At 44.9% G+C, this 26,379-nt stretch overlaps 1 protein-coding gene across 1 annotated transcript in view; it reads right to left on the bottom strand.

Moving 5' to 3' along the window:
• CAMK4 (calcium/calmodulin dependent protein kinase IV) overlaps window positions 1–26,379 on the bottom strand; it is a 318,697-nt gene that overhangs the window by 98,786 nt on the left and 193,532 nt on the right. The window contains exon 6 of the mRNA XM_077462295.1: window positions 15,397–15,487. Coding sequence (XP_077318421.1) covers window positions 15,397–15,487 — 91 coding nt within the window. The remainder of the gene's footprint in view (window positions 1–15,396; window positions 15,488–26,379) is intronic.

The raw sequence follows: 26,379 nt of genomic DNA on the forward strand, positions 1-26,379 counted from the left end.
CACCTGTGGCTGGGGATGGGGGGTGCAGTCCCTCACTGCTATCTGTAATGTTTAGGCTGTGACCTACTATTTGCTACATCACGACCGCTGTCCAATTCTGAATAGCTGTTGGAACAGTGGATGGAATGCAAGCAGACCACTGCTCCATTAATATGGGTTGTGTGAATCAAGCCTGAGTTCAATGTCAGGGCCTAGTAGATTTCTCCCTAAAGGGAGCAAAAAGGCATGTAGGGACAGGGCTAGAGCATCCCTTGTCTAATTTTAGAGAAAAGCTAGACTGTAGTCAGCCTAAGCTCTAATTATTATTGTTTCTGTGTTTGTTGAATGTCCCCAAGATCACACTATTGTTTATTTCTGCTTCTTGCTAGGGAGTGTTCTCTTGTAGATAGAGCAAATGAAACAGCATTCTGAGTTACTAATATTTATTTCTCTCTGGTCAATCATCAGGAGGTTTATTATCAGTAATGCAGCCTAGGGGAGAAAATAACTATTTGGGATGATCTTTCAAAAGGGTCTTTCCTCCCAGGCTTTGCCTGAAGAGGATGTCAGTGGGAATTAGTCCTTGCTTCCTGGGCTTCCACCAGTAGGGAAGCTCCTTGCCTTCCAAGCCTGATGCCTACGGATGGTGTTGCAGAAATATAGGCTGAACTAGAAAACAGAAGTTGGCTTGCATCCTGGAGAAGAATGGCTGCCTGTGTGTAGTATCTTAGGAAGAGGCTTCTGTGCTGAAGAGTGTCCTGAAAAGATAAGTATAGGCTGCTGGTGGTGGATAGTGCAAGTTCTCACTATTCATCCACTAAAGTATTTGAGATTGCATAGGGCCTGGGTTCTGCTTGGCTGGGCCGAATACATGCTTTACTAGAGGAGAATTCCAGAGCTGTAATTTTGCTTGTATTTGTGTATCCTGTGCCCTAACCATCTCTTCTATGTTTTCTGAAGCTAAATAAATCTTTAAAATGTACAAATAGGACGCCTGAAATAGCCTTGTTCCAGAACCCCTAAAATAGCCCTGTTCCAAGACCCCTGAAACATCCCTGGTCCAAGACCTCTGAAATAGCCTTCTTTCAGGACCCCTGAAATAGCTCTGTTCCAGTACCCCTGAAACAGCCCTGTTTCAAAACTTGATATATAAACATCTAAATATAAACCAAAAAATTATCATTTACATGATTCTGGCAGCCAGAATTGCCATAGCTAAATTTTTGAATCAACCAACGATATCCTTTGAATACGTTAAGCATAAACTGAACTGGATAATGATAAACAATAAAATATCATCTACTCTCACCAATACTCAATTGAAATTTGATAAAACATGGCAACCATGGATTTGCTATCTTAAATAGGGTGTTGTGTGATCCGGAGATCCCCTCAATAATGCATTACCTTTCTTATTCACTTCTTTATTTCTGGCAATGATTCTCCTATTATCTTTAAGTACATTTTTTATATAGTCACTTGGTACATTTACACTTTTAGATGTGGAAACATTTTTGTACTTTTAATTCACTATGACTTGATCCCATATGTAATTTTACAGCTTAACTGCCTATCGATTCTCAGGTATGTACCCTTAATTTGAGACTTTTTCATATTGCTGTAATGTGTCTTAACTGTACTAAAAATCCAAGTACCTAATTTGTTATTTTCTTTCTTGACAAGGGAGTATAACCTTAAACCTTAAAAAGATTGGAATATAAAAAATGTACAAAAATTACTGCAGCCCAAATTTCTTTTACCACTTTTACCCTATAGGAAGTCATGACTTCTGCACTATGAGATGAATTGCTAGCCCAATGAGCCACCTGCTTGGTCAGTATTGGCAGTTCATAGTCCAGGGTCTCTCAACCAGGGTTCCTCCAGAGGTTTATAAGGGTTCCTTGAACAATGAGCAACTTATGCCTCTTAGATAAATTCCCACTGATCTTTTTAGCTATCTCTAAGGAGGCAATTCTTCCCACTGACCATCACACTAATGTATCAAAAAATGTAAGTACAATACATTTTAACAGAGGTTTCCTGAGACCAGAAGGTTATTTTAGGAGTTCCTCTAAGTTAAAAAGGTTGAGAAAGGCTGCCATAATTTGTGTTTGATTTATGATAATTGTTTTTTTTTAAAGTTTCCCATACGAGTGAGTTGAAGCCAATATACAGTTAACTGGTCCATATCAATTTGGACACAGGCACAATTTTGTTTTTTTTTTTCAGTTATTTACCAAAACATATTCAAGCTATAAGTATATAATGGATATGGGCGGAGGAAGGGTTTAGGAATTACAGCTCTTAAAAATAACCATCCCCTTTATCAAGGGGCCAAAAGTAATTGGACAATTGAATCAAAAGCTGTTTCATGGCGGCTACTCCTTCATAATTCCTTCATCAATTAAGCAGGTAAAAAGTCTGGAGTGGATTCTAAGTGTGGTATTTATATTTGGAATCTATTGCTGTGAACCTACATCATGCATTCAAAGGAGCTGTCCAGGCAAGTAAAACAGGCCATTGTAAGGCTTCAAAAACAAAACAAATCCAGCAGAGAGATAGCAGCAACATTAAGAGTGGCCAAATCAACAGTTGTGTACATTCTGATGAAAGAAGAATGTACTGGTAAGCTCAGCAACATAAAAAGGCCTGGACATCCACAGAAGACAACAGTGGTGGATGATCGCAGGATCCTCTCTATGAGAGAAAAACCCATTCAAAACAATCAGGCAAGTGAAGGACACTCTCCAGGAGGTGGGCGTATTATTGTCTACAATCAAGAGAAGACTTTATGAGAGCAAATACAATGGGTTCACCACAAAGTGCAAACCATTCATAAGACTGAAGAATAGAAAAGCCAGATTAAACTTTGCCAAAAAACATCTAAAAAAGCCAGACCAGTTCTGGAAAGCATTCCTTGGATGGGAGAAACTAAGATTAATCTGTACCAGAATGATGGGAAGAAAAAAGTGTGGAGAAGGCTTGAAACAGCTCATGATCCAAAGCACACATCATCTGTAAAACATGGTGAAGGCAGTATGATGGTATAGGCATGCATGGCTTCCAGTGGCACTAAGTCATTGGTGTTTATTGATGATGTGACAGAACACAAAAGCAGCCAGATGAATTCTGCAGTGTTTTTAGAGATATGCTGTCAGCCCAGATTCAGCCAAAGGCAGTAAAGTCGGTTGGACGGTGCTGCACAGTACAGATGGACAATGATCCAAAAACACACTGCAAAAGCAACCCAGGAGTTTTTGAAGGAAAAGAAGTGGAATATTCTGCAATGGCCACGTCAATCACCTGATCTCACCCCAATAGAAAATGCATTTCACTTGTTGAAGGCAAAACTAAAGGCAGAAAGCCCTGAAGACAGTTGCAGTTAGAGCCTGGCAAAGCATCAAGAAAGGAGAAAATCCAGTCTTTGGTAATGTCCATGGGTTCCAGACTTCAGACAGTCATTGCCAGTAAAGGATTCTCAACAAAATATTAAAAATGAACATTTTGTTTATGATTATATTCATTTGTCCAATTACATTCGAGCCCCTGAAAATGGGGGGGCTGTGTATAAAAATGGTCGTAGCTCCTAACATTTGTACTTGATATTTATGTTCAACCCCTTGAATTAAAGCTGAAAGTCTGCACTTCAAATTAATTTGGATTGTCTTAATTATATTCTGGTGGCATACAGAGCTAAAAGTATGAAAATTCTACCTGTGTCCAAATATATATGGAACTAACTGTATGAACATGAAATACATACAAAGACTTATTTGCAGAGTGTTTATGCAAATTCTTTGGCACTAATTTCCCCCTAAAAGCTTATCAAACATAAGCTAAAGAATTCTCTATATCAGCTTATGCATAAAGCTGAATACACATGTATGAACATAAAATGCTCACAAATTCAGAATTGGGAGCAAAGCAGTGATTCACCCTTTGCAGATAATGAGAGATGAGAAGGTGACAGCTACCATGGGTAGCATTGTTGCGTCTCAGGCAGTTCTGACAAGGAACAAATTCTACAGGTATTAGGTATAAATATTAGATCAGCCTTGTTAAGCACTTGGGATTTCAAAACTTTCATTCAATAATCGCATTGCAAATGAAAACCAAACTGCTACATACAGTATAGCCTGAGAAACTGAAAAAAGGGAAAGCTGAACATTCTCTTTTTTTCACTGTGTGTGTAGAAATAATCAAGATAACACACATGTAGCTCTCAACATCTTTTGGCTCATAATACACATGTGGCTCTCATGATCCTGTGGCTCATAACATACACAAAGCTCTCACTGTCCAGTAGCTCATGGCATACATTTCAGTTTCATCATTTTGTGGTTTATAACACATGTAGCTTTCTCTCAGCAAGCTTAATCCAATCCCAGTAGCTTATAACACACATGTGTTTGTTAGCTCCCAGTGGCTCATAACAGATGTCACTCTTAGCCCTTGTACACACGGTCGGAGATTCCGACGGAATGTGTCCGATCGGACAGTTTTGTTGGATATTCCGACTGTGTGTGGTCTACATTGGACTGTTTCTGTCGGAGTATCCGACGGACCAAGTTTTCCAACTTGGTAAAATTTTCTGACAAAATGCTCTGATGTGTAGAGAATTGTGTAGAGAATTGTGTGGAGAATTACGATCGGACAAAGTGCCACGCATGCTCAGATCAAATTCCTACACCAAAGCTATTGGCTACTAGCCTGAACGTAGTCCCGTCGTAATGAAATAACGTAATCACGTTGTATTTTCCGACAACTTTGTCCGACCGTGTGTATGCAACAGTTTCGGACAAAATGCGTCGGAAAAAATCAGACGGATTTGGTTGTCGGAATCTCCGACCGTGTGTACAAGGGCTTAGATCCCAATGACTCATAACACACGTGTGGCTCTGAGATCCTACTGATATGCCTATTAGCTTCTCAGTTTGAAACAAGGGCAACCGTAAACAGGTGGAGATCTACTTTTACTTAAAATGTTTGTAACCCTAATGCTGCGTACACACGATTGGAAATTCGGCCAGCAAAAGACCGATGAGAGCTTTTGGTCGGAAAATGCTCCATCGGACTTTTGCGGGCCGAATTCCCGCCAGCAATGATTGAGAGCATGTTCTCAATTTTTCGGTCAGAGAAAGTTCCAATTGGAAATTACGATCGTCTGTAGTAATTCCAACACGCAAAATTCCTATGCATGCTCAGAAACAATTCGACACCTGGTCGGATAGCATTGAACTTCATTTTCTCGGCTCATTGTAGTGTTGTATGTCACTGCATTCTTGACGATCGAAAGTTCAGCGAACTTGTGTGACTGTGTGTATGCAACCCAAGCTTGAGCGGAATTCCATCGGAAAAACCATCCAAGATTTTTCTGACAGAAAATCTGCTTGTGTGTACGCAGCATAAAAATGTAATTATAATAATCTATCTCTTTAATAAGTTCAAATCTATTTTTACATATAATTATGTTAATTTTTACTGATCTTGCCATCTAATACCTAGCTGATCCTAACAGTTCCCATTCTTCATGGTTGAAAACTGACCACGCTAGTATGGAAGCCTATCTATGCGATATTGTGGTCAGTGCACTGGACAGCCTTTCTGTATCTTCCATGGTCAGTTTGGAGCCATGTCTCCTACTCATCCCTCTCCTCTTCTCATTGGCTTCAATACCCAGCCTTGCTATTCAACTGCACAAGTTGGCTGGGGAAAGGGCCTGGGCCTGTCAGTCTAACATCGGTAGTAAGTAAACTATTTAAGGGGGTGATAAGGGATCATATCCAAGAATTTGCTGATGAAAACCGTAGCAGTAATCGTCATGGGTTTATGAAAGGTCGCTCTTTCTAAACCAACCTATTAACATTCTACGAGGAAGTAATCTGCCATCTGGACAGGGGTAGGCTGTTGAATGCAGTGTATCTGGATTTTGCAAACGCATTTGATAGAGTCCCCCACAAATGCTTAATCTACAAACTGAGGTCTGCAGGAGGGTAAAACTATAAATGCAAGTTACTCATTAGGGGGAGAACCCCTTGAGGATTCCAGGATGGAGAAGGATCTAGGCATCCTAGTAGAAAACACACTAAAAAAATAGCATGCAGTGTCAAGCTGCAGCTACCAAAGCTGGCAGAATATTGGCATGCATTAGAAAGGGAATCTACTCCAGAGATAAAACAATAACCCTGCCACTCTGGTTCTGCCGCATCTGGAATATTCTGTCCAGTTCTGGTTACCAGTCCTCAGGAAGGATGTGCTGGAGCTGCAGAGAGTCCGGAGAAGGGCAACTAAATTAATATGGGGACTGGAGGACATCAATTCAGAGGAACGACTACACTCGCTAAATGTATTCTAACAGAAAAGAAAATAGAAGGGTGTGGCCTAGCGCATTATCCTCAGTAAAAGCTTTATTAATCAACAAAAATAGGTATCGTACTCACAAATAAAGGCTTGCATAAAAGCATATCATAGCATTCCTTCATATGAGCAGCAAAGCCTATGCTTTTGCAAAATAGTCCCATGTGATGGATGGGGACAGCTTCATATGGACTCATATGGAGGAATGATATGTTATGCTTTTATTCAAGCCTTTATTTGTGAGTACGATACCGATTTTTGTTAATTAATAAAGCTTTTAGGGCCGGTTCACACAGCGGGCGATGCGAGGCGACACGACTCGCCTCGCCTCGCTCCCGCAAGTCGCCCCCGTTCTGTACAATGGAACCGTTCTGAGAGGAGCGACTCGAGTCGCTCCGACTCAGAAAAAAGGTTCCTGTACTACTTTCGGGCGACCTCGGGGCGACTTGCATTGACTTCTATACAGAAGTCATTTGCAAGTCGCCGCCGAGGCCGCTGCAGGTCGCGGCGAGGCAAGTCGGAGTCGCCTCGCCTCGCCTGCAGTGTGAACCGGCCCTTACTGAGGAAAAGTTCACCTGCAAACTTAACATGCTCTTCTAGTAAACAACCCCAGCGAGTCTACTGAACTCTCTGACAATGTAATGGCACATTAAACACAGTGATGTTATCATACTTGGTGCCAGTTCACACTGCTGTGTGGTGCTAGATCGCATGTGATTTGCACCGCACTGCAATGCAAATCACATGACCGCGCAATGTGATTTCAGCATAGATATAGTATATAGTATAGGTCCCTTTTTTTGCTCTGCACCAGAATTGGATCGCATGAGTGTTCACTGACAGTTCGCAGTGCGATATGCGAGCTGAAATGGGGGTGTCATTAACAATGTATTGACACTCAATGCAGTTCGCATATGGCAATGTGAACTGCTGTGCAAGTCAGGTGCGATTCAGGAACCTGCAGTGGATTTGCAGGGTTCCCGCATCACACAAGTGTGAACCGGCACCAACAATGTGTAGAACCTATGCTAAAGGCCAGGCCTTTCGTGGCACCCTTCTGGTTGAGGAAAATGCTGTCTGGATAATTAGTATGTGTTGTACATTTTGCAATTTCATTCCCACAGGTTTAAAACAGACCAAATTGTGAAAAGGCATTTTCAAAAGCCCTGAATAGCCTCCAAACTATTTAACAAGAATAGTTTATTTGAGTTTACTTTCAACATAATTGAGCAGGCATGTTGAATTAAATGTAATTTTGGCTGTCCCTCCAGCCTAAGCACTTTCAGTCTTAGTGGAAATAACAAAAAGCGAATAACTGTGCAGCAATCACTATGAATAGTTCACATTGTTAAATCCTGAAATGTTCTGTCGGTATTAAATGCCAACAGTATTCCTGATTAGCAACTGCAATTTTATTTATTTTAATGGATTTATCTTTTATATGCTTCATAATACAGACCTTTCAAACACAGCAGTCTTTAGCTTGCAGGAAGAATTTGAAAGCACCTTGAAGATGATTTTTAAAAGCAGCTATGGAATAAGAATATTGAGGTCGACATCATTTTCTTAAACTCTTTGTGCATTTACTAATCAAGTGACAGCATGCTCTATTTCTATATCCTTAAGGCATTTTGCTATTGAGCAAAATCTTCTATAAAATTGCATTTTAGAAAAAAGTACAAAAGAAAATGGGAATTCTCTCTTCTTATATTTTTTTATTATCATCAAAAGCTATTTTATTTTTAGCAAAGTGAAAAGTAGAATGTATCCCTCCATGTGTAACGATAAAGGTAAGGTCAAAAAAGACTCCTTTCTGGGCCTTGAAATGAGTAACATGCCTTTCAGAATATTAATTTAAGTATGCACTCTGTAAATATTACATGTACCCTGCGTGTTTCTGCTTTCAGCTACCTCCTTGTTATATGACCTAATTGCTTGACTGCTATGCTTTACTGCTCTGAGTCACTGAGACAGAACAAGGATGCAGCAAACTAAGTTAAGAACTCTCGATCTGTAGGTTTATATTGTCAGAAAGTATTGAAGCCTTGGATCAACATTAAAGTGAGGCCAAAAGTGAGGTCAGAGATGGCAATCTATGTAGAGCACTCAAATGGAGCTGCAGGATGACAGGACTTGACTTTAGCAATGGAGAATGAATGTAACAGAGGTGCAAAAGTGACATTTAAAGAGGAGTTTCAGTCCACCCCCCATAAAATTAAAAGTCATCAGCTACAAATACTGTAGCTGCTGACTTTTAATATAAGGACACTTGCCTGTCCCTGGATCCAGCTCTGTCCTCACCCAAGCCAATTCTTCAGTCAGCTTTGGGTGCAGGCACCGGCATCTTGACAATGGGAAACCAGCAGTGAAGCCTTATGGTTTCACAGCTGTCTTCCAAATGCACATGTGCGAGCAGCACTACGCTTTGTGATTGGTCCTGAAGTCTTTTGGGATCTGTGATGTGTCCCAGAGGATGCGGGTGAAGGGGGGGCGAAATTCTGCTTAGATCACTGCGCGTTTTGACCAGAAGTGGGGGACCGGGTAACTGTCAAAATCAGACACCCCCCCCCCCCCAAAGAAATGTACCAACTGTAATAGAAAAGGGGTAGGAGGAGGAAGAGCAGAAAGTCTTCTGTTGGGTGAAGTTCCACTTTAAATATCTCACCTCCAATTAGACAGCACTTGCCTAAACTTCAAACACTATTAAACCAAAAGCAAACATTTATTATAATGCAGCTAACCAATTCTGGTATGGCTGTTGTAACTTAACAGGACAAACTGTCCTGCAGATGTGGCAGTTGGAGAGTTGAGACAAACCATTTACCACTGACAGGGGTGTTTACAATGATGAGCACTTATTTATTTATAGTTACATCAAGTCCAACCCTGTTAGTTTGTGGTCGTTCAGGTGTCTATCTAATAGTTTTTTGAAATTATCAATGCTCCCCGCTGAAACCACTGGCCATTGAAGAGAATTCCCTATCCTTACTACTCTTACAGTAAAAGAACCCTCTATGGCAGGAGTCTCAAACTGGTGGACCTCCAGCTGTTGAAGTCCCATAATGCCTCTGCCTGTGGGAGGCATGCTTGTAACTGTCAGCCTTGCAATGCCTCATGGAACTTGTAGTTTCGCAACACCTGGAAGGCCACCAGTTTGAGACCCCTGCTCTATGCAGTTTAAGGCTAAACTGCTTTTCTTCTAATTTCAGCGAATAGTCACGTGTCCTATTAAATTCCCCTTCGCGGAAAATCATATCCCCTCTCAAGAGTCTCTTCTCCAGAGAGAATAAGTTCAGTGCTCATAACCTTTCCTCATAACTAATGTCCTCCAGACCCTTTATTAGTTTTGTTGCCCTTCTCTGGACTCACTCCATTTCCAGTACATCCTTCCTGAGGACTGGAGCCCAGAATTGGACGGCAATGCGGCATACTCCAGGTGCGGCCAGACCAGAGTATTGTAGAGTGGGAGAATTATAATTTCATCTGTGGAGTTGATCCCCTTTTTAATGCATGTCAATATTCTGTTTGCTTTGTTTGCAGCAGCTTGACATTGCATGCCATTGCTGAGCCTAACATCCACTAGGACCCCCAGGTCCTTTTCCATCCTAGATTTCCCAAGGTTCTTCCCCCAGTGTATAGATTGCATTCATATTTTTGTAACCCAAATGCATTATTTCACATTTTTCTACATTAAACTGCATTTGCCATGCAGTTGCCCACTCCATTGATTTGTTCAGATCTTCTTGTAAGGTTTCCACATTCTGTGGAGAAAGTATTGCCCTGCTTAGCTTAGTTTTGTCCGCAAATACAGAGATTGAACTGTTTATCCCATCCTCCAGATCGTTTATAAATAAATTAAATTGGATTGGTCCCAAGACAGAACCCTGGGGGATTTATGTAAATACCTTTGTCCCAAAAGGACCAAAACTGCTGCTGTAAATGTTTAACACCTTCCTGCCTGGCCTACAGTGGATTGACGGCCGGGGAGTGGCTTTTACCTAAGAGTACATTAGTAGAAAGAAAAGATTGGAAAGGTTATTAAAAGTTTACAGATTCTTTATTGTTGCACAAAAATTACAAAAAACTGACAATACATATTAGAAATAGGTTGAGTACCAGGACTAGATACAGTATTTTGGCAAAAAGTTACCAAACAAAGAATGATAATCAAAAACACCTAACGCATTTCAAAAATGTATTTTCTTCTTCAGGGGTGCATGGACATAAGCAAAAGGGATCAATTTGCTTTCTTTCAAGATGGTAAATGCATCTAAAGTAAATACCTAAAGTTTTAAAATAAGCTGGAAGTTGTCCTCTGAGTGTCACCAGTCATCATGACTTTATCCAATCATGGCTCATTCCTGCCCCACAGTATAAAAGTATTCTTTCAATGGCAGCCATTTTCAGTGTGATTTTGGCGTGGAGAGAGATAGAACAGGGCTCTGATCAGTGCTATTAGTTAGTTAGTGTGCTATACCGTGCTTTTTTGCTTCAATTTTCAGTGCAGAATATTAGTTGAGTTCAGTCCAGAGATAGTGTAGTGTGCGTGTAGTGAGAAAGACCATCATTAAGCTTTGCATAGTGTGCAGCTAGAGTAGGGACAGCTCAGATAGTTTCATTGTAGTGTAGTGAGACCGTGTCATTTATACATACATTAGCGTAAAGTAGGGATAGCTCATATAGTTTCAGTGTAGTGTAGTGAGACCGTGTCAGTAATCGTGTATAGTTACAGTAGGGACAGTTCAGATAGCGCCAGCATAGTGAAGGTTGAGCACCGTATATTTGATTATGTTACTGCCAGTTTAACTCCATTTACTTCTGCGTGCGTTACTGCCAGTTTAACACCATACAGTTTTGCATGCGTTACTGCCAGTTTAACGCCATATAGTTTTGTGTGCGTTACTGCCAGTTTAACGCCATATCGTTTGTGTGCGTTACTGCCAGTTTAACGCCATATAGTTCTGTGTGTGCGTTACTGCTAGTTTAACGCCATATAGTTCTGTGTGTGTTACTGCTAGTTTAACGCCATATATTTCTGTGTGCGTTAATGCCAGTTTAACGCCATATCATTTTGTATGCATTACTGCCAATTTAACGCCATATAGTTCTGTGAGCATTACTGCCAGTTTAACACCTTATCGTTTTGTGTGCGTTACTGCCAGTTTAATACCATATAGTTTTGTGTGCGTTACTGCCAGTTTAACATCATCTAGTTCTGTGTGCCTTACTGCTAGTTTAACGCCATATAGTTCTGTGTGCGTTACTGGCAGTTTAACGCCATATAGTTCTGTGCATCACTGTACATTTGGAGCATTATATTGCAGTATATTATAGTCTATCCGTGGAGTGTGTCTGTGTAGTGTGAGTACTTAAATTAAACTGCACCAAACACCTCTTTACATTGATTTAAATGCATCTATGTACAAATTTCAACTTCTTTACATGTGCTTATAAGCACCGCCCCCTCCCTCCCAATAATGTCTGGGAGGACAACAAGGAGAGGCAGATGTTCCCTTGGCACTGTAAAGCCGCACACACATGGGGCGGACTGTCTGGCCAACTTAGTCCGTCAGACAATCCGACGGACAGTCCGTCATACTTTCGAATGAACGGACTTGCCCACACACGGCACTTTTTGAGCGGACTAATATGGCGTACTAAGTCCGCCATACTATCCGCCCTACTTTTGAAATGAACGGACTCGCCCACACATGCGGAGGAAAGTCCGCTCATTTCGAGCGCGTCTCCAGGTAGGCGGGGCCCGCGAAGGAGACGTCGCTGACCCCGCCGCCTGGAATGGACTTAAAGGGGAACCCCAACGCCGAAAAAAATCGGCGTGGGGGTCCCCCCAAGTCCACAACAGACCCTTGTCCGAGCACGCTACCCGGCCGGCCAGGAAAGGGGGGCGAGCGAGCGCCCCCCCCCTCCTGAGCCGTACCAGGCCGCGTGCCCTCAACATGGGGGGGTGCCTTGGGGAAGGGGGGGCCGCGCGGCCCCCCCACCCCAAAGCACCTTGTCCCCATGTTGATGAGGACAAGGGCCTCTTCCCGACAACCCTGGCCGTTGGTTGTCGGGGACTGCGGGCGGGGGGCTTATCGGAATCCGGGAGCCCCCTTTAATAAGGGGGCCCCCAGATACCGGCCCCCCACCCTATGTGAATGAGTATGGGGTACAATGTACCCCTACCCATTCACCTGTAAAATAAAAATACAAAAAAAAACACAACACACGAGATAAAATACTTTATTGCACAGCTCCGGGGGTCTTCCGTCTTCAGGGGTCTTCTCGCCGGACTCCTCCGCTATCTTCTTGTAGCTCTTTTGCTAGCGGAGGAGTCCGGCTTTCTTCCTCACCGCCGGCCTCTTCTCCCGACTTCGGGGGTCTTGTCCCCCTCTTCGGTTCTTCTGCCGGGCCACCGCGCCTTCTTATAGCTCTTTTACAGGCGGTGGCCCGGTCTTCTGTCGCCGCCGCCTTCCGTTCTTCTTCTTCTTCTTCTTCTTCTTCTCCAGGAGATGTTGCCTCGACGATCTCTCCGGCCGGAATGCCAGGGACGCACTGCGCGGCCACTTATATAGGGACAAGGGGCGGTGTCACATGGCTTTATGTCACATGGGTTGGTGTCACATGGTGACCCCGCCCCCTTACAATGTCATAGTCCCCATGTGACACCGCCCTATTGTCCCTATATAAGTGGCCGCGCAGTGCGTCCCTGGCATTCCGGCCGGAGAGATCGTCGAGGCAACATCTCCTGGAGAAGAAGAAGAAGAAGAACGGAAGGTGGCGGCGACGGCGGCGACAGAAGACCGGGCCACCGCCTGTAAAAGAGCTATAAGAAGGCGCGGTGGCCTGGCAGAAGAACCGAAGAGGGGGACAAGACCCCCGAAGTCGGGAGAAGAGGCCGGCGGCGAGGAAGAAAGCCGGACTCCTCCGCTAGCAAAAGAGCTACAAGAAGATAGCGGAGGAGTCCGGCGAGAAGACCCCCGAAGACGGAAGACCCCCGGAGCTGTGCAATAAAGTATTTTATCTCGTGTGTTGTGTTTTTTTTGTACTTTTATTTTACAGGTGAATGGGTAGGGGTACATTGTACCCCATACTCATTCACATAGGGTGGGGGGCCGGTATCCGGGGGCCCCCTTATTAAAGGGGGCTCCCGGATTCCGATAAGCCCCCCGCCCGCAGACCCCGACAACCAACGGCCAGGGTTGCGAGAAGAGGCCCTTGTCCTCATCAACATGGGGACAAGGTGCTTTGGGGTGGGGGGGCCGCGCGGCCCCCCCTTCCCCAAGGCACCCCCCCATGTTGAGGGCACGCGGCCTGGTACGGCTCAGGAGGGGGGGGGGCGCTCGCTCGCCCCCCTTTCCTGGCCGACCGGGTTGCGTGCTCGGACAAGGGTATGTTGTGGACTTGGGAGGGACCCCCACGCCGATTTTTTTCGGCGTTGGGGTTCCCCTTTAAGTCCATACCAGGCGGCGGGGCCAGCGACGTCTCCTTCGCGGGCCCCACCTACCTGGATACCCGCTCGAAATGAGCGGACTTTTCTCCGGGCGGGAAAAGTCTGCTCATTTCAAAAGTACGGCGGACTGGCACACACACGGGCGGATTGTCCGCCGAAATGCGAGTCCGACGGACAGTATTACGGAAATTCCGAAATACTTAGTCCGCCAGACTGCACGCTGAAAAAGTCCGCTGAAGCCCACACACGAGCGGACTGTCCACTGAAATGTGTTTCGGCGGACTAAGTAGGCCAGACAGTCCGCCCTCGTGTACGCGGCTTAAGGGGGCCAGCAACAAACGTGTCCTCAGGCAAAGGTGGACATGGTGGTCAGTCCTCAGGCAGGGCATAATTTCCTCTGTTTAGCGAGTTTGCCTGTGCTATCCAGCATGCTTTCAGAATGGGCATTCAGTGCTGTAGGAGGTGTTGTTACTGTCCTGTCCACAGACTTCGTGGACCGTTTGACTTTTATAAAAATTAATCAGTCCTGGATTACCAGCTATGAAGCCCCTGATGCTGATGTCACTTAAGTCTTTTTGGGATGTGGAATCTCTGCAGGAGTTCGAGGCTGCCTAGCTTTGAAGGTGTTCAATCATTTAATCTGGACGAATATGTTTGGTATAGGTTTCATGGACACATATAGCACCCAAAGACCAATTTTTCACCACCTGTTTGACAGGTGCATATCATTGCATTTTTTTACAGCAAGGCCAATTCTTGCTTTCATCAAGAGTACCTCTATAGGGTTATGGTGGGAAGGCGCCACCAACACCCAAAGACCAATTTTTACACACCTGTTACTTCTATCCAAAGTCAAAGTGACACCAGAATGTATCCAAAAAATCTCTAATCTTATTCCCAGTGCACTACATTGTGGCCTCATCATACATACTGTCTCCCCAGCTGTTGCTGAGCAAAATAAAGGTGGCTTGCAGGGAATTTTTTATTTTTTTTGCTTTATTTAATGCAATTATTACTGCAGCAGATTCTAGACATGGTACATATCTGCCATTTTACAGGTAATTTTTCTGAACCTGTTTAACAGGTGCATATCATTGCAATTTCTTACAGCAAGGCCAATTCATGCTTTCATCAAGATAACCTCTATAGGGTTATGGTGGGAAGGCGCCACCAACACATAAAGACCAATTTTTACGCACCTGTTACTTCTATCCAAAGTAAAAGTGACACCAGAATGTATCCAAACAAAAACATTTTATTTTTATGCTTTCACTTTAAAAATCAAAAAAATCACTGCTCATGACATTTTTCACAAACTTTTTTTTATTGATACATGTCCCCCAGGGCAGGACCCGGACCCCCATAACCATTATTATATGCAAACCCAATTACTTGCATATATGGGCAAAATGGGCACTTTCGAAAGTTCTAGTGCGAACCGAACAGAGGTCCGTTTGGCCCATCCCCTTTTATTGGTATAATGATTGATATACAATGTATATGCACTTGCATGAATGAATTATATTATTTTTTTTATCACTGCTGTCTTACTTGTACAGGACCAATCACAGTATGAATACAATACAGAAGATTTTTAAAATGCTTACCAATTTTCAAAGGAGCATCTGGTGCTGGAGTAGCATAGAGGAGATTTTCTGGCTTGAGATCTCGGTGAACAATGCCATTTTCGTGCAAATACTGGAAAATGAAAGTATTCCATTAGATCCACTTCACCTGAAAAAATACTAATTGCTGTTGTGGTTGCTCATCAGTTATTCATGCTCTGATCTGGACTGCTAACAGCCTGAAAAATCCATGTGCTTTTCCTATCTCTACAATTTATAGCCGTAGCTAAATACTGTATGTATTTAAAGCAACCCTTTCCTTTACCACTGTTTACAGATACTACTGTCAAATATTACAATTTAGCTCATAAAGAATTCAAAAGTGCTTAATCAGATGACAGAAATTAGTTATAGTATATTATCATTGGATGCCACCATCTTTCCTCTTGCACAGCCTACAGAAAGTGACACCAGGCTTTCAACCACAGTCCATATATCAAGGACATGTCTGTCCAACCTGTGATCGCCAGGAGGTATAACTTCTTTCCCCAGTAGCCTAGACCCAATGAACATTTAATCCTTGCAATGTGGGGGTGGGGGGGGGGGGAAGCAGCCTCCCTGAAAGGGAGAACTTTTTTTCCCCTGGAGTTCAGCTTTAAATATCAGTTTAAATCTCTAACATCTCTAGGTCCTCCTTAAGCCCCATACACACAATCAGATTTTCTTCTGATTTTTGTCTTCAGATTTACCAAAACCATGTAGTGCAAGGCCCTGCCTGATTGCATACAAATTGCATAAGGTTTGACCTCATATTATATGGTTTTGGTAAATCTGAAGACAAAAGTCAGCAGAAAATCTGATGGTGTGTATGGGGCTTAAGGAGGACCTAGAGATGTTAGAGATTTAAACTGATATTTAAAGCTGAACTCCAGGGGGAAAAAAGTTATGTATGGGGCTTAAGTATGCTAAATAGATTTAGCTGGATCATTTGTGGTTCACATAGTTTGAAACACTTTACATATTTCTGAACCCAGATATTGTTCTGAAATCTGATGCAGCTCATTGGCTTTTCTTCCAAACATTAAGAAAACAATACAAAAAACACAAAATCATATATATATATATATATATAATATATATTATATCATATTTACTACAACATTGTGTTTTGCTTTAAAGTGGTTGTAAACCCTAAAGCCGCGTACACACGATCAAACAATCCGCCAGACAATCCGCCCGTGTGTGGGCTCCGGCGGACTTTTTTTACCCAAAAGTCCGGCGGACGAAGATTGTAGTTTTGCACATCAATCTGTCCGCCGGACTTTGCATTTCGGCGGACAATCAGGCCGTCTGTGTGCTAGTCCGGCAGACAATACACCCGTGTTTGTGCCAGTCCGCCGTACTTTTGAAATGAACGGACTTTTCACGCCCGGAGAAAAGTCCGCTCATTTTGAGCGTGGCTCCAGGTAGCCGGGACCAGCGAAGAAGGCGTCGCTGGCCCTGTCACCTGGTATGGACTTAAAGGGGAAGAAGACAGAGGTGACAGAAGACCGGGCCACCGCTTGTAAAAGAGCTAGAAAACGGCACGGTGGCTAGGCAAGAAGAACCGAAGAGGGGGACAAGACCCCCGAAGTCGGAAGAAGAGGGTGGCGGCGAAGAAGAAAGCTGGGCTCCTCCGCTAGTAAAAGAGCTAGTAAAAGAGCAGAAGACAGCGGAGAAATCCAGCGAGAAGACCCCCGAAGAGGGAAGAAGACCCCCAGAGCTGTGCAATAAACTATTTTAACCCTTGTGTGTTGTGTTTTTTTACATTTTTTTCACAGGTGAATGGGTAGGGGTACATTGTACCCCATACTCATTCACATAGGGTGGGGGGCCGGGATCCGGGGGCCCCTTTATTAAAGGGGGCTCACGGATTCCGATAAGCCCCCCGCTCGCAGATCCCGACAACCAACGGCCAGGGTTGTCGGGAAGAGGCCCTTGTCCTTATCAACATGGGGACAAGGTGCTTTGGGGTGGGGGGGAGCGAGGCCCTCCCTTCCCCAAGGCACCCCCCCATGTTGAGGGCACACGGCCTGGTATGGCTCAGGGGGGGGTGCTCGCTCATCCCCACCCCCTTTCCTGGCCTGCCGCGTAGCGTGCTCGGATAAGGGTCTGATATGGACCTAGGGGGGACCCCCACGCCGTTTTGTCGGCATAGGGGATTCCCCTTTAAGTCCATACCAGGTGACGGGGCCAGCGACGCCTCCTTCGCTGGTCCCGGCTACCTGGAGCCGCACTCAAAATGAACAGACTTTCCTCCGTGTGTGTGGGCGAGTCCGTTCATTTCAAAAGTACGGCGGATAGTCAGCCGCAAAAGTGCTGTGTGGGGGCAGGTAGCTCGTTCAGAAAGTCTGGCGGTTTGTCCGCCAGACTAAGTCTGCCGGATAGTCTGATACGTGTGTACGCGGCATTACATATACCTACTGAAGCTACTAATCTAAGGTGATAAACAGAAATGAAACAAATCCTTCTACATAGGTTGTGCCTGTTTATCTGCAGCCCTCTCTTCTCCAGATTTGTTTAAAGTACACAGATCAAATGCTATTTCTTAGTAGTAGACAGCAGAGGGCAAGGATCTGACATCACACAATGCACAGCTAGGACAAGAACTTCAGTGTAACCTGAGAGTGCAAGGAAAAGACACACCCTTCTCTACATAGTCTCTTAGGAAAAGAGGCAGAGCTGAGGTCAATCACCTGCTGTGTGCCAGAGGGGAGCGGGGCCATCTTCTGAGATTATCTGATGTCAGCATAGACTTTTGGAAGTTACTCATATAGTTAAAGAGGAACTGCAGTCTGCTCACAAGACTTGTAATGAAAACATCTTTGTCATTCTGAAGCTTCCCTCCAACCACTTTGCATATTATTTTATATATACTGTGATTCTGTACTTGCCAAATATGCTGCAGAAATCTCCATCCACTGAGTCTGGCTGCATCCATTTTAACTGTGGGCAGCTGAAGCTGCAACCTTTTTACTTCCTGGATTTACACAGACACACAGAGGCACACCTCCAGCTCTGCAGCTCTCATTTTCCCTCTTATGACTCATCCCCCCTCCCTTCCTGGCAAACTCTCACAAGAGTGAGAGAGCTGTGCATGATGTCATAAGCCTAGGCTTTTTACCAGACAAGAAACAGGAAGTGGGCTGTATAAGGTATTTACAGGCAGAAAAAAAATGTTTTACTATTCAAAGTTAAAACAACAAGGGCAGAAGATTTAATAGATGGAAAGATGAAAAAATGACGGAAGTTCCGCTTTAACGGTGGGAGGGGAGAGGAAATAGGAACCACACTAGGTGCTTTGAACAGAGGCAAGTACACACTATAGCAGGATATGCTTTGTCCATTTTTCAGTTCAGAGGTTTATAACCACTTTAATTCACACTTACTAACAAAATACACAGTCATGCCCTTTAACCTGCAAATCAGTATTTTTTTTTTAAATTGAAATGCAGCCGTATATATTTTGGTGCAGAATGTAAAGCCACATGTAAAATGTAATCTGAATTTTATTTTTTAGAACCATGCACATATAAATTGGCTTAGAAGTGCCAGTAGCCTTTAGCATAGATATTGTACATTCCAGGAATTCATGTGTCCTAAAAACCTAGAAAGCCAGGCAGGTAATACATATTTCATTTCCCATGTCGTATAACCAGGCTGTTGTCAGGATCTTAATCAAGCTAAAATTCATCTCTGCTTGGTAGACATTCATCCGGAAAAGAAAATCGGTAACATATGGGATTGTGTCACCTTTACAAACATCCCAGGCATGATGGAGAGATTGTCCTGATTTTTTACCCCCCGAAAAAAATGTGCAGGCTCAGATAGATAGACCTTGGCCGTATTTTGTCTCTGATGATATCCTAGGGGATGAAACATGTCAGGCTGGCCGATGCGGGCACACTGTAAGCCGCGGAATTTATATTATACCTCATGATGCCTGTATTTTCTTATTCCCTGTAAGTAGACTACAATAAATTATTGTTTTCTACCTTATGGGCTTCACTATTGCTGCCTTATTTTTTTCCATTTGGGTTATATCTCATAGATGAGCGTTTATCATATGCATCCCTGTTTTGGAGTCTGATGAGTTGGTGGCTATATGCGATTTGGATATGGAGTTCCTGTGATCCATTTACATTATCTGGAGTGTGATACCTTGATCCTCTGTTTCATGATACATGCCTTTTTACTATTACTCTCTGGTAAGCAGATTGGATTGCCAGTCTAAAATGGTGCCAATATTCTCAGTAGACCCTCAGCCTTATCTGTGGTGTTCTCTTCATTTTCTAGTACTGTACAGGTTAAGAAAATGAAAAACAAAAACCCCAATGGTAACCATATAGGGCAGTGACAGCGAACCTTGGCACCCCAGATGTTTTGAAACTACATTTCTCATGATGCTCAACTACACTGCAGAGTGCATGAGCTCAGGGTTGCAACCTGTCCGGGATTCACCCGGACAGTTTGGGTTTGGAATCATGCGTCTGTGTTTCAGACTACCTGAAACCCGCACATATTATTCAGACTGGACTATGGCTTCCCAGCAGATTCGCTGGCTGCAGTTGGCTAAGCTGAGAGTGTCTGTTACACTCTTTTTCACACTGCCCAAAGCCAACACTAACAATATAAGCAAAAAATTTATGTGCAGAGTATTTCCATGCTTCAGTTATGAACTGGCACGTGGCAGGCAAGTACCCCAGTACCCAAAACCAGACATGTAATATATTGCAGCTTACTAATCCTTAGATGTGGTGGATGCATTAGTTTTCCTTTTTTAGGCATTTTCCTGTTATTTTTACCTGGTGATCTGGCCAGTAATACACTTTCTGTCTTAGTGTGTCTCCACTCTGGCTGGAGGAGCAATGGAGAACACTTTTGGACATCAGCAAAGTCACTTTGTGGAGAGGATAGTGATAGATGACCTAGCAGATTAAATCTGACCATACACTGAATGAAATTCCACTGGTCCCTGCTACGCTCTTCCACTTGGAAGAAATTGATTGTTTAATCGTCTTGTGTTGGAGACATGTTGGAACGTTTTCATCAGCTACAGTTGCTGATCAGCGTATTCTGACAGCAGTAGGAGTGGGGGATTTCTCCATCCACCTCTTTTTTGTGGATAAAGAAATTTGTTAGTGAGCTGAGTAAAATGAAACCAACAGTTTATGGCGAGCTTTAGATGGACTTGATTAACAAATTAAAGCTGAACTCCATCCAATGTAAGCAGTTATAAAAAAACGGAAAATTTATGTCAAATACTTACCGTAATTTTCCTTTCCTGATGGACTCCATGGCAGCCTACGTGTGGGTTTAGCCCCGCCTCCATTACCCTATAGGACGACACTCCCATAAATCTTTGCTCCCTGCCACAGGCCGTGTTCGGTAACTATCCTACTCCAGCCATTTGGGAGGGAACTCCTGCTGCCATGGAGTCCATCAGGAAAGGAAAATTACGGTAAGTATTTGACATAAATTTTCAGTTTTCCTGACAGACTCCATGGCAGCCTACGTGTGGGAAATAACTCGCCAAGACACACCCGGGTGGGCAAGAAATGCTGCTTAACAAAGATTTATTTGACACCGTCAACTGACAAAACTTTAACTCCAAAATCAACTGAGGATAAAGCCGCTGGCTCAACACAATAATGAGACATAAAGGTGTGAATGGAAGACCATGAGGCTGCCCTGCATATCACGTCAGGAGCCACATGGCGAGAAGCTGCCCACGAGGTAGAAAGACTTCTGGTCGAATGTGCCGTCACCGCCTGAGGAGGAGCCAAGCCCTTTTCTCTGTATGCCCACTGGATCGCTTGAACTATCCATGCTGCAATTGCCCTGACTGATGCTCTAGTGCCCTTGTTCTTTCCACAGAACAGAACGAACAGGAAGTCCGACTGTCGGAACGGAGCTGTAGCTTCCAAGTAGAGCTTTAAAGAGCGTCCAACGTCAAGAGGATGAATATCTGAGGAATCCGAGGATCTGAATAAGGGTAGAGAGATTTCCTGATTATCATGAAAAACCGAAGTGACCTTAGGGTTTGACCCCCAACATTGGAACTAGGACCACTTTGTCCGGAAAAAAGGTTAGGAAAGGCTCCTTGACTCCCAGAGCTTGAATTTCCGAAACTCGTTTCGCTGAGGTGACCGCCACCAGGAACGTGGTTTTCAAGGTAAGTTCTCGGATGGAGAGATCCTTACTGAGCAGAGAAAAGAAGTCCAAGACTAGGGGTAGATCCCATTTAGGGAACCTGGGTTTTCTTTGGGGTCTCAATCTTACAGCACCCTTAAAAAACTGCTGAATAAGAGCGTGGCTGGCCCACTGAACCCCTGTAAAAGCAGAAATAGCTGAAACTTGAACCCGAAGGGAGCTAACTGATAACGGTAAGTCCAGACCTGATTGCAGGAACCCCAACACATCTTGAACTGTGGGTGAAACATAGGAACTGGTTCTGGAGGACATAATAAACGAACTTGGCCCAGATTCGTTCATACACTTTATTAGTGCTTCTTCTCCTTGCACTTAGGAGAGTGGGGATGGCTTCCTTAGGACACCCTAGAGCTTCCAGCCTTCCCCTCTCAAGAACCAGACCTTCAACCGGAGCTGAGCCGGACATGGATGGAGAACCGACCCTTGGGAGAGAAGGTCCCGCCTGGACGGAAGAGGAACCGGGTCCCGAAAGCTGAGCAGGGACAGGAGAGGAAACCAGGGCCTGTTGGGCCAGTACGGAATTATTGCCAATACTTCTACTCCTTCCCATCTGAGTCTCTTCAGAAATTGGAAGATGATTGGTGTTGGAGGGAAGGCATATGCCTTGTGGAATCGCCATTGTTCTGTTAGGGCATCTATCCCGTAGGCCTGCGGATTCTTGAACCTTGAATAGAACCTTGTTAGCTTCTTGTTGAAACGAGAGGCGAATAGATCCACTTCTGGAGACATTCCCAGGGATAGAATCCACTGGAACACTTCTTCGTGAAGGGTCCACTCGTTGTTCTCCAAGTGGACTCGTGAAAGAAAGTCCGCCTGGACATTGAGGACTCCGGGTACATAGGCTGCTGTTAGGTTGGACAGATTCCTCTGGGCCCAACGCATTATTGGATCCACTTCCTTCAGCAAAGACCGACTTCTGGTGCCCCCTTGCTTCCTCACATATGCGACCGCAGTCGTATTGTCCAGCCTGAGGACTACGGATGCACCCACTATCAGATGCGGAAATGCCAACAGCGCTAGGAAGGCTGCTCGTAGTTCCAACACATTCGACACTATTCCCCGAGAGGGAAAGTCCCAAATGCCCTGGGCCACTTCCGACAGACAATGTGCCCCCCAGCCTTTGTTGCTGGCATCTGATGTCACTGAGATCCATTTGATTGACAGAAGAGAATGACAATTCAGTAGATTCTCCCGACGAAGCCACCAAAGGAGGGAACCTCTCATGGTCTGAGTAACTTCGATGGACTGGGCCTTCTCTCCCGACCATTGACGGAGAAACCCCACCTGAAAGGGGCGCTTCTTCCATTGTGCCCACTTCACCATTGGTATAGTAGACACCATGGTGCCAATGATCTTTAGGCAATGAAGAGCACTGAGACGAGATGAGGAGAGAGCTAGGTGGATCCTGTCTCGTATTACTGCAATCTTCTCTTCGGGTAGAGAGATGGTACCTCTTGCCGTGTTGAACAGAGCGCCGAGGAACACGAGAGACTGTGTAGGAACCAACTGGCTCTTCTCTAAATTTAGGAGCCAACCGAATTCTTTGAGGGTTGTAATGACTTGATCCCTGTGGCTCAAGAGACAATCCTTGTCCCGAGCGAGAAGAAGCAGATCGTCTAGATAATGATAAATCCGGATCTTTCTGATTCTCAACAAGGCTACAACTGCCAGAAGGACTTTCGAGAAAGTGCGAGGGGAGGTTGACAGTCCGAAAGGAAGGCAAGTAAACTGTAAATGGAACTGGCCAATGGAAAAACGAAGGAACTGTTGGAACTCTGTGGCCACTGGGACGTGAAAATAGGCGTCTTTGAGGTCTATTGAGACAAGCCAGTCCCCTGGCTGAACTGAATGTTGAATTGTGGAAAGTGTTTCCATCTTGAACTTTTCCTTTTTTATGTAGCGATTTAGATGCGTCAGGTCTATTACGGGTCTCCATGTACCATTCTTCTTCTGGACCAGGAAAAGAGGTGAATACATTCCCCTGCCGCGCTGGACATCTGGAACAGGAATAGCGGCGCCTTGATCCAATAAAGATTTTATGTAAGCTAAAAGAATTTGTCTTTTTTCTTCCGATTTTGGAATGGATGTGGGAACACATTTGAGTTTGGGTACACTGCTGAACGTCCACGTGTGTCCGGAGGAAACCGTCTTGACGGTCCAAAAATCCTGGATCAAGGCCGCCCAAACGTGCCGAAAGTGGAACAAACGTGCTCCTACCCGGACCGCCTGGACGGGCTTGATCTCAAAAGGACTTAGTCGGCTCCTTCTCCCCCATTGAACTGCTTTTCGCAGACTTCTTGAGAGATGTCTGCCTGGACCTCCAAGATCTGGAAAATTCTCGTCCAGGCCTGTAAGTGCGTGCCTCCCTAGCACGATCTTGAACCTGCTTCCTAGGGAACGATCTTCTTTGACTCTGCAGGCGTCTATCCTGGGGAAGAAACCCCGACTTTCCCCCAGTGGCTCAAGTTATGGCACTATCCAGCTTATTGCCGAAAAGGGAAGAACCGTCAAAAGGAATACGACACCAAACCTGCTTAGAGGCAGGATCGGCCAACCAAAGACGGAGCCAAAGGGCACGCTTGGCAGTTACAGATGAGAGCATAACTCGAGCCACCAGACGGATAATGTCGATCGAGGCTTCTCCCAGGAAAGCTGAAGCCAATCTCATCTCCTGAATGGGAGAACTCCTGGCCAGATCTTCAGAAACATTCCTGAGTGAATCATCAACATTATTGGACCAAACCTCCATTGCTCTAGACAGAGCCGCTAAGGCCAAAGCCGGCTTACAGGCCATGCCAGCCGTAAGGTAGATCCGCTTTAGGTCGGAATCAATTCTCCTGTCCAGAGCGTCCTTAAAGGAGACTGTGTCTTCCAGGGGAAGGGTCACATGCCTGCCCAATCGCATTACCGCTGCGTCCACTAGAGGGGGAGACTCCAAATTCTTAACCTCTTCTTCCTTGAAAGGATAAAGTCTCTGAATTTTAGAAAGAAGAGAATTCTTTTTCTCTACCTTACTCCATTCATCTGAAATCACTTCTCCCAGTTCTGAGAGGAAGGGGAAGCTAATACGCTCTTTCCTCAATTGTTTGAAAATTTTTCTTTGTTTTGCTGGGGCCACTACCGGCTCTTCCCAGTTCAGTGTTTCCTTAATGGCTTTGACCAAGGGAGGGAGCAGGGCAAAGTCAAAACCTGAACCAGACTCTTCCTCCTCAGATTCACTTTCTGAAAGGACAGCAGATGGATGGCTAGGCAACGAGGAATCCCAAGTGTCCTGGGCCTGAGCCTCCCTCCCCGGAGACCTTGGAGACTCTATGGGAGACAACTGGGGGGCTTCAAACTTCTTAAGACTGTCCTTAACCAATCTTTCCACCATAGACCTTAGCTGTTGGTCAGAGTCGCTCCTTTCACCTGTCGCTTTGATATAACAGTCATCACAAAGGGACTTGTCAGCAGGAACCTGCGTCTTGCACCCCCAGCATACACCTTCAGCTCCGAGACTTGGGCGAGCTGTTGAAGGGCGGGAAGATTCCCGGCTACGGAGACTGGTTCTCGCAGGAGAATCATGTCGTCTGGACCTGGAAGAGGAATGCCGGCGGTGGGATTTAGACGAATCACTTCCTCGGTGAGAACTTCGTCGTTGAGTAGACCTAGAAGGGCTGTAGAACAAACCAGCAGTGTTAGTGGAACATTCCCTAATGTTCCACTGCTCCCCCCCCCCCCCGGCAGGTAACCCCAAAAAGAAGTACCTTCTCCGAGGGGGCTGGCCACTAGCAGGCGGTGAGGCATCCACAGGATCCATCAGGGCTGGAGAAAAATCAGCCTAATTTAAATACAGAAAAACAGCAAGGAGGCAGAGAACAAACTGATCCCATAAAGACACATACCTTGAAACAGAAGAATCAAAGCTCAGGGATGATGCTGCAGGCTTCACAAACATCCCAGGGATACAACCAGCTGTTTTCCGTTTTTAAATTCGCCGCCATAATGACGTAACGATTTTCGTCACTAAAACGCTAGTGCGCATGCGCGAAGCCCGCATCGCGCATGCGCGAACCAAGCCTCGTCCTCGCTCCGGTCCCGCGCATGCGCAGAACGAACGAGCGGCGGAACGAGGAAGTAACTGGGCGGCTGGAACGCACGGAAACCAGCCGCCCAAACAAGCCAGATACAACGCACGGCGCTGTATGGGGAAAGAAAAAACGAAGGGACACTGCACACAAAAAGAAAGCAAACGAAACAAATACAGGCTGCCATGGAAAGAAAACGGCTCACCACTCCAGTAGACGGACACCAGCCGAGGTAGGTCCCCACACATGCCGGACTTCTGAGAGGAGGAGGAGGGGAAGATGGGGCAAACAGTCACCTGCTAGTAGCAAGGTTCACGACTTCAAACGCGGTTTCACCTGTCAGTGACTAGGCATACACCTCTTCAGCGCCTCTTCCATATGCCCCTTTTCCATACTCCGCTAGTAGCTAGAGCTTATTGGAAATTTGCGACTTCCAAGTCGCACGGCCGGTCCGTAATGCAGAAAAAAGTAAGTCTTCAGGGTAAAAAGACACATGTTAAGTCCTATGGAGGAGGACAAAAAAAGAACACGGCCTGTGGCAGGGAGCAAAGATTTATGGGAGTGTCGTCCTATAGGGTAATGGAGGCGGGACTAAACCCACACGTAGGCTGCCATGGAGTCTGTCAGGAAACATTTTTTTCCCTTTTGGAATAAAAGTGTAATGCCCTGTACACACGATCGGAATTTCAGTCGGAAAAAGCTCTGA

This window comes from Lithobates pipiens, unplaced genomic scaffold, assembly GCF_037356315.1.
Source record: "Lithobates pipiens isolate NorthernLeopardFrog02 unplaced genomic scaffold, aLitPip1_a1.2 Scaffold_3, whole genome shotgun sequence".
NCBI lineage: Eukaryota > Metazoa > Chordata > Amphibia > Anura > Ranidae > Lithobates > Lithobates pipiens.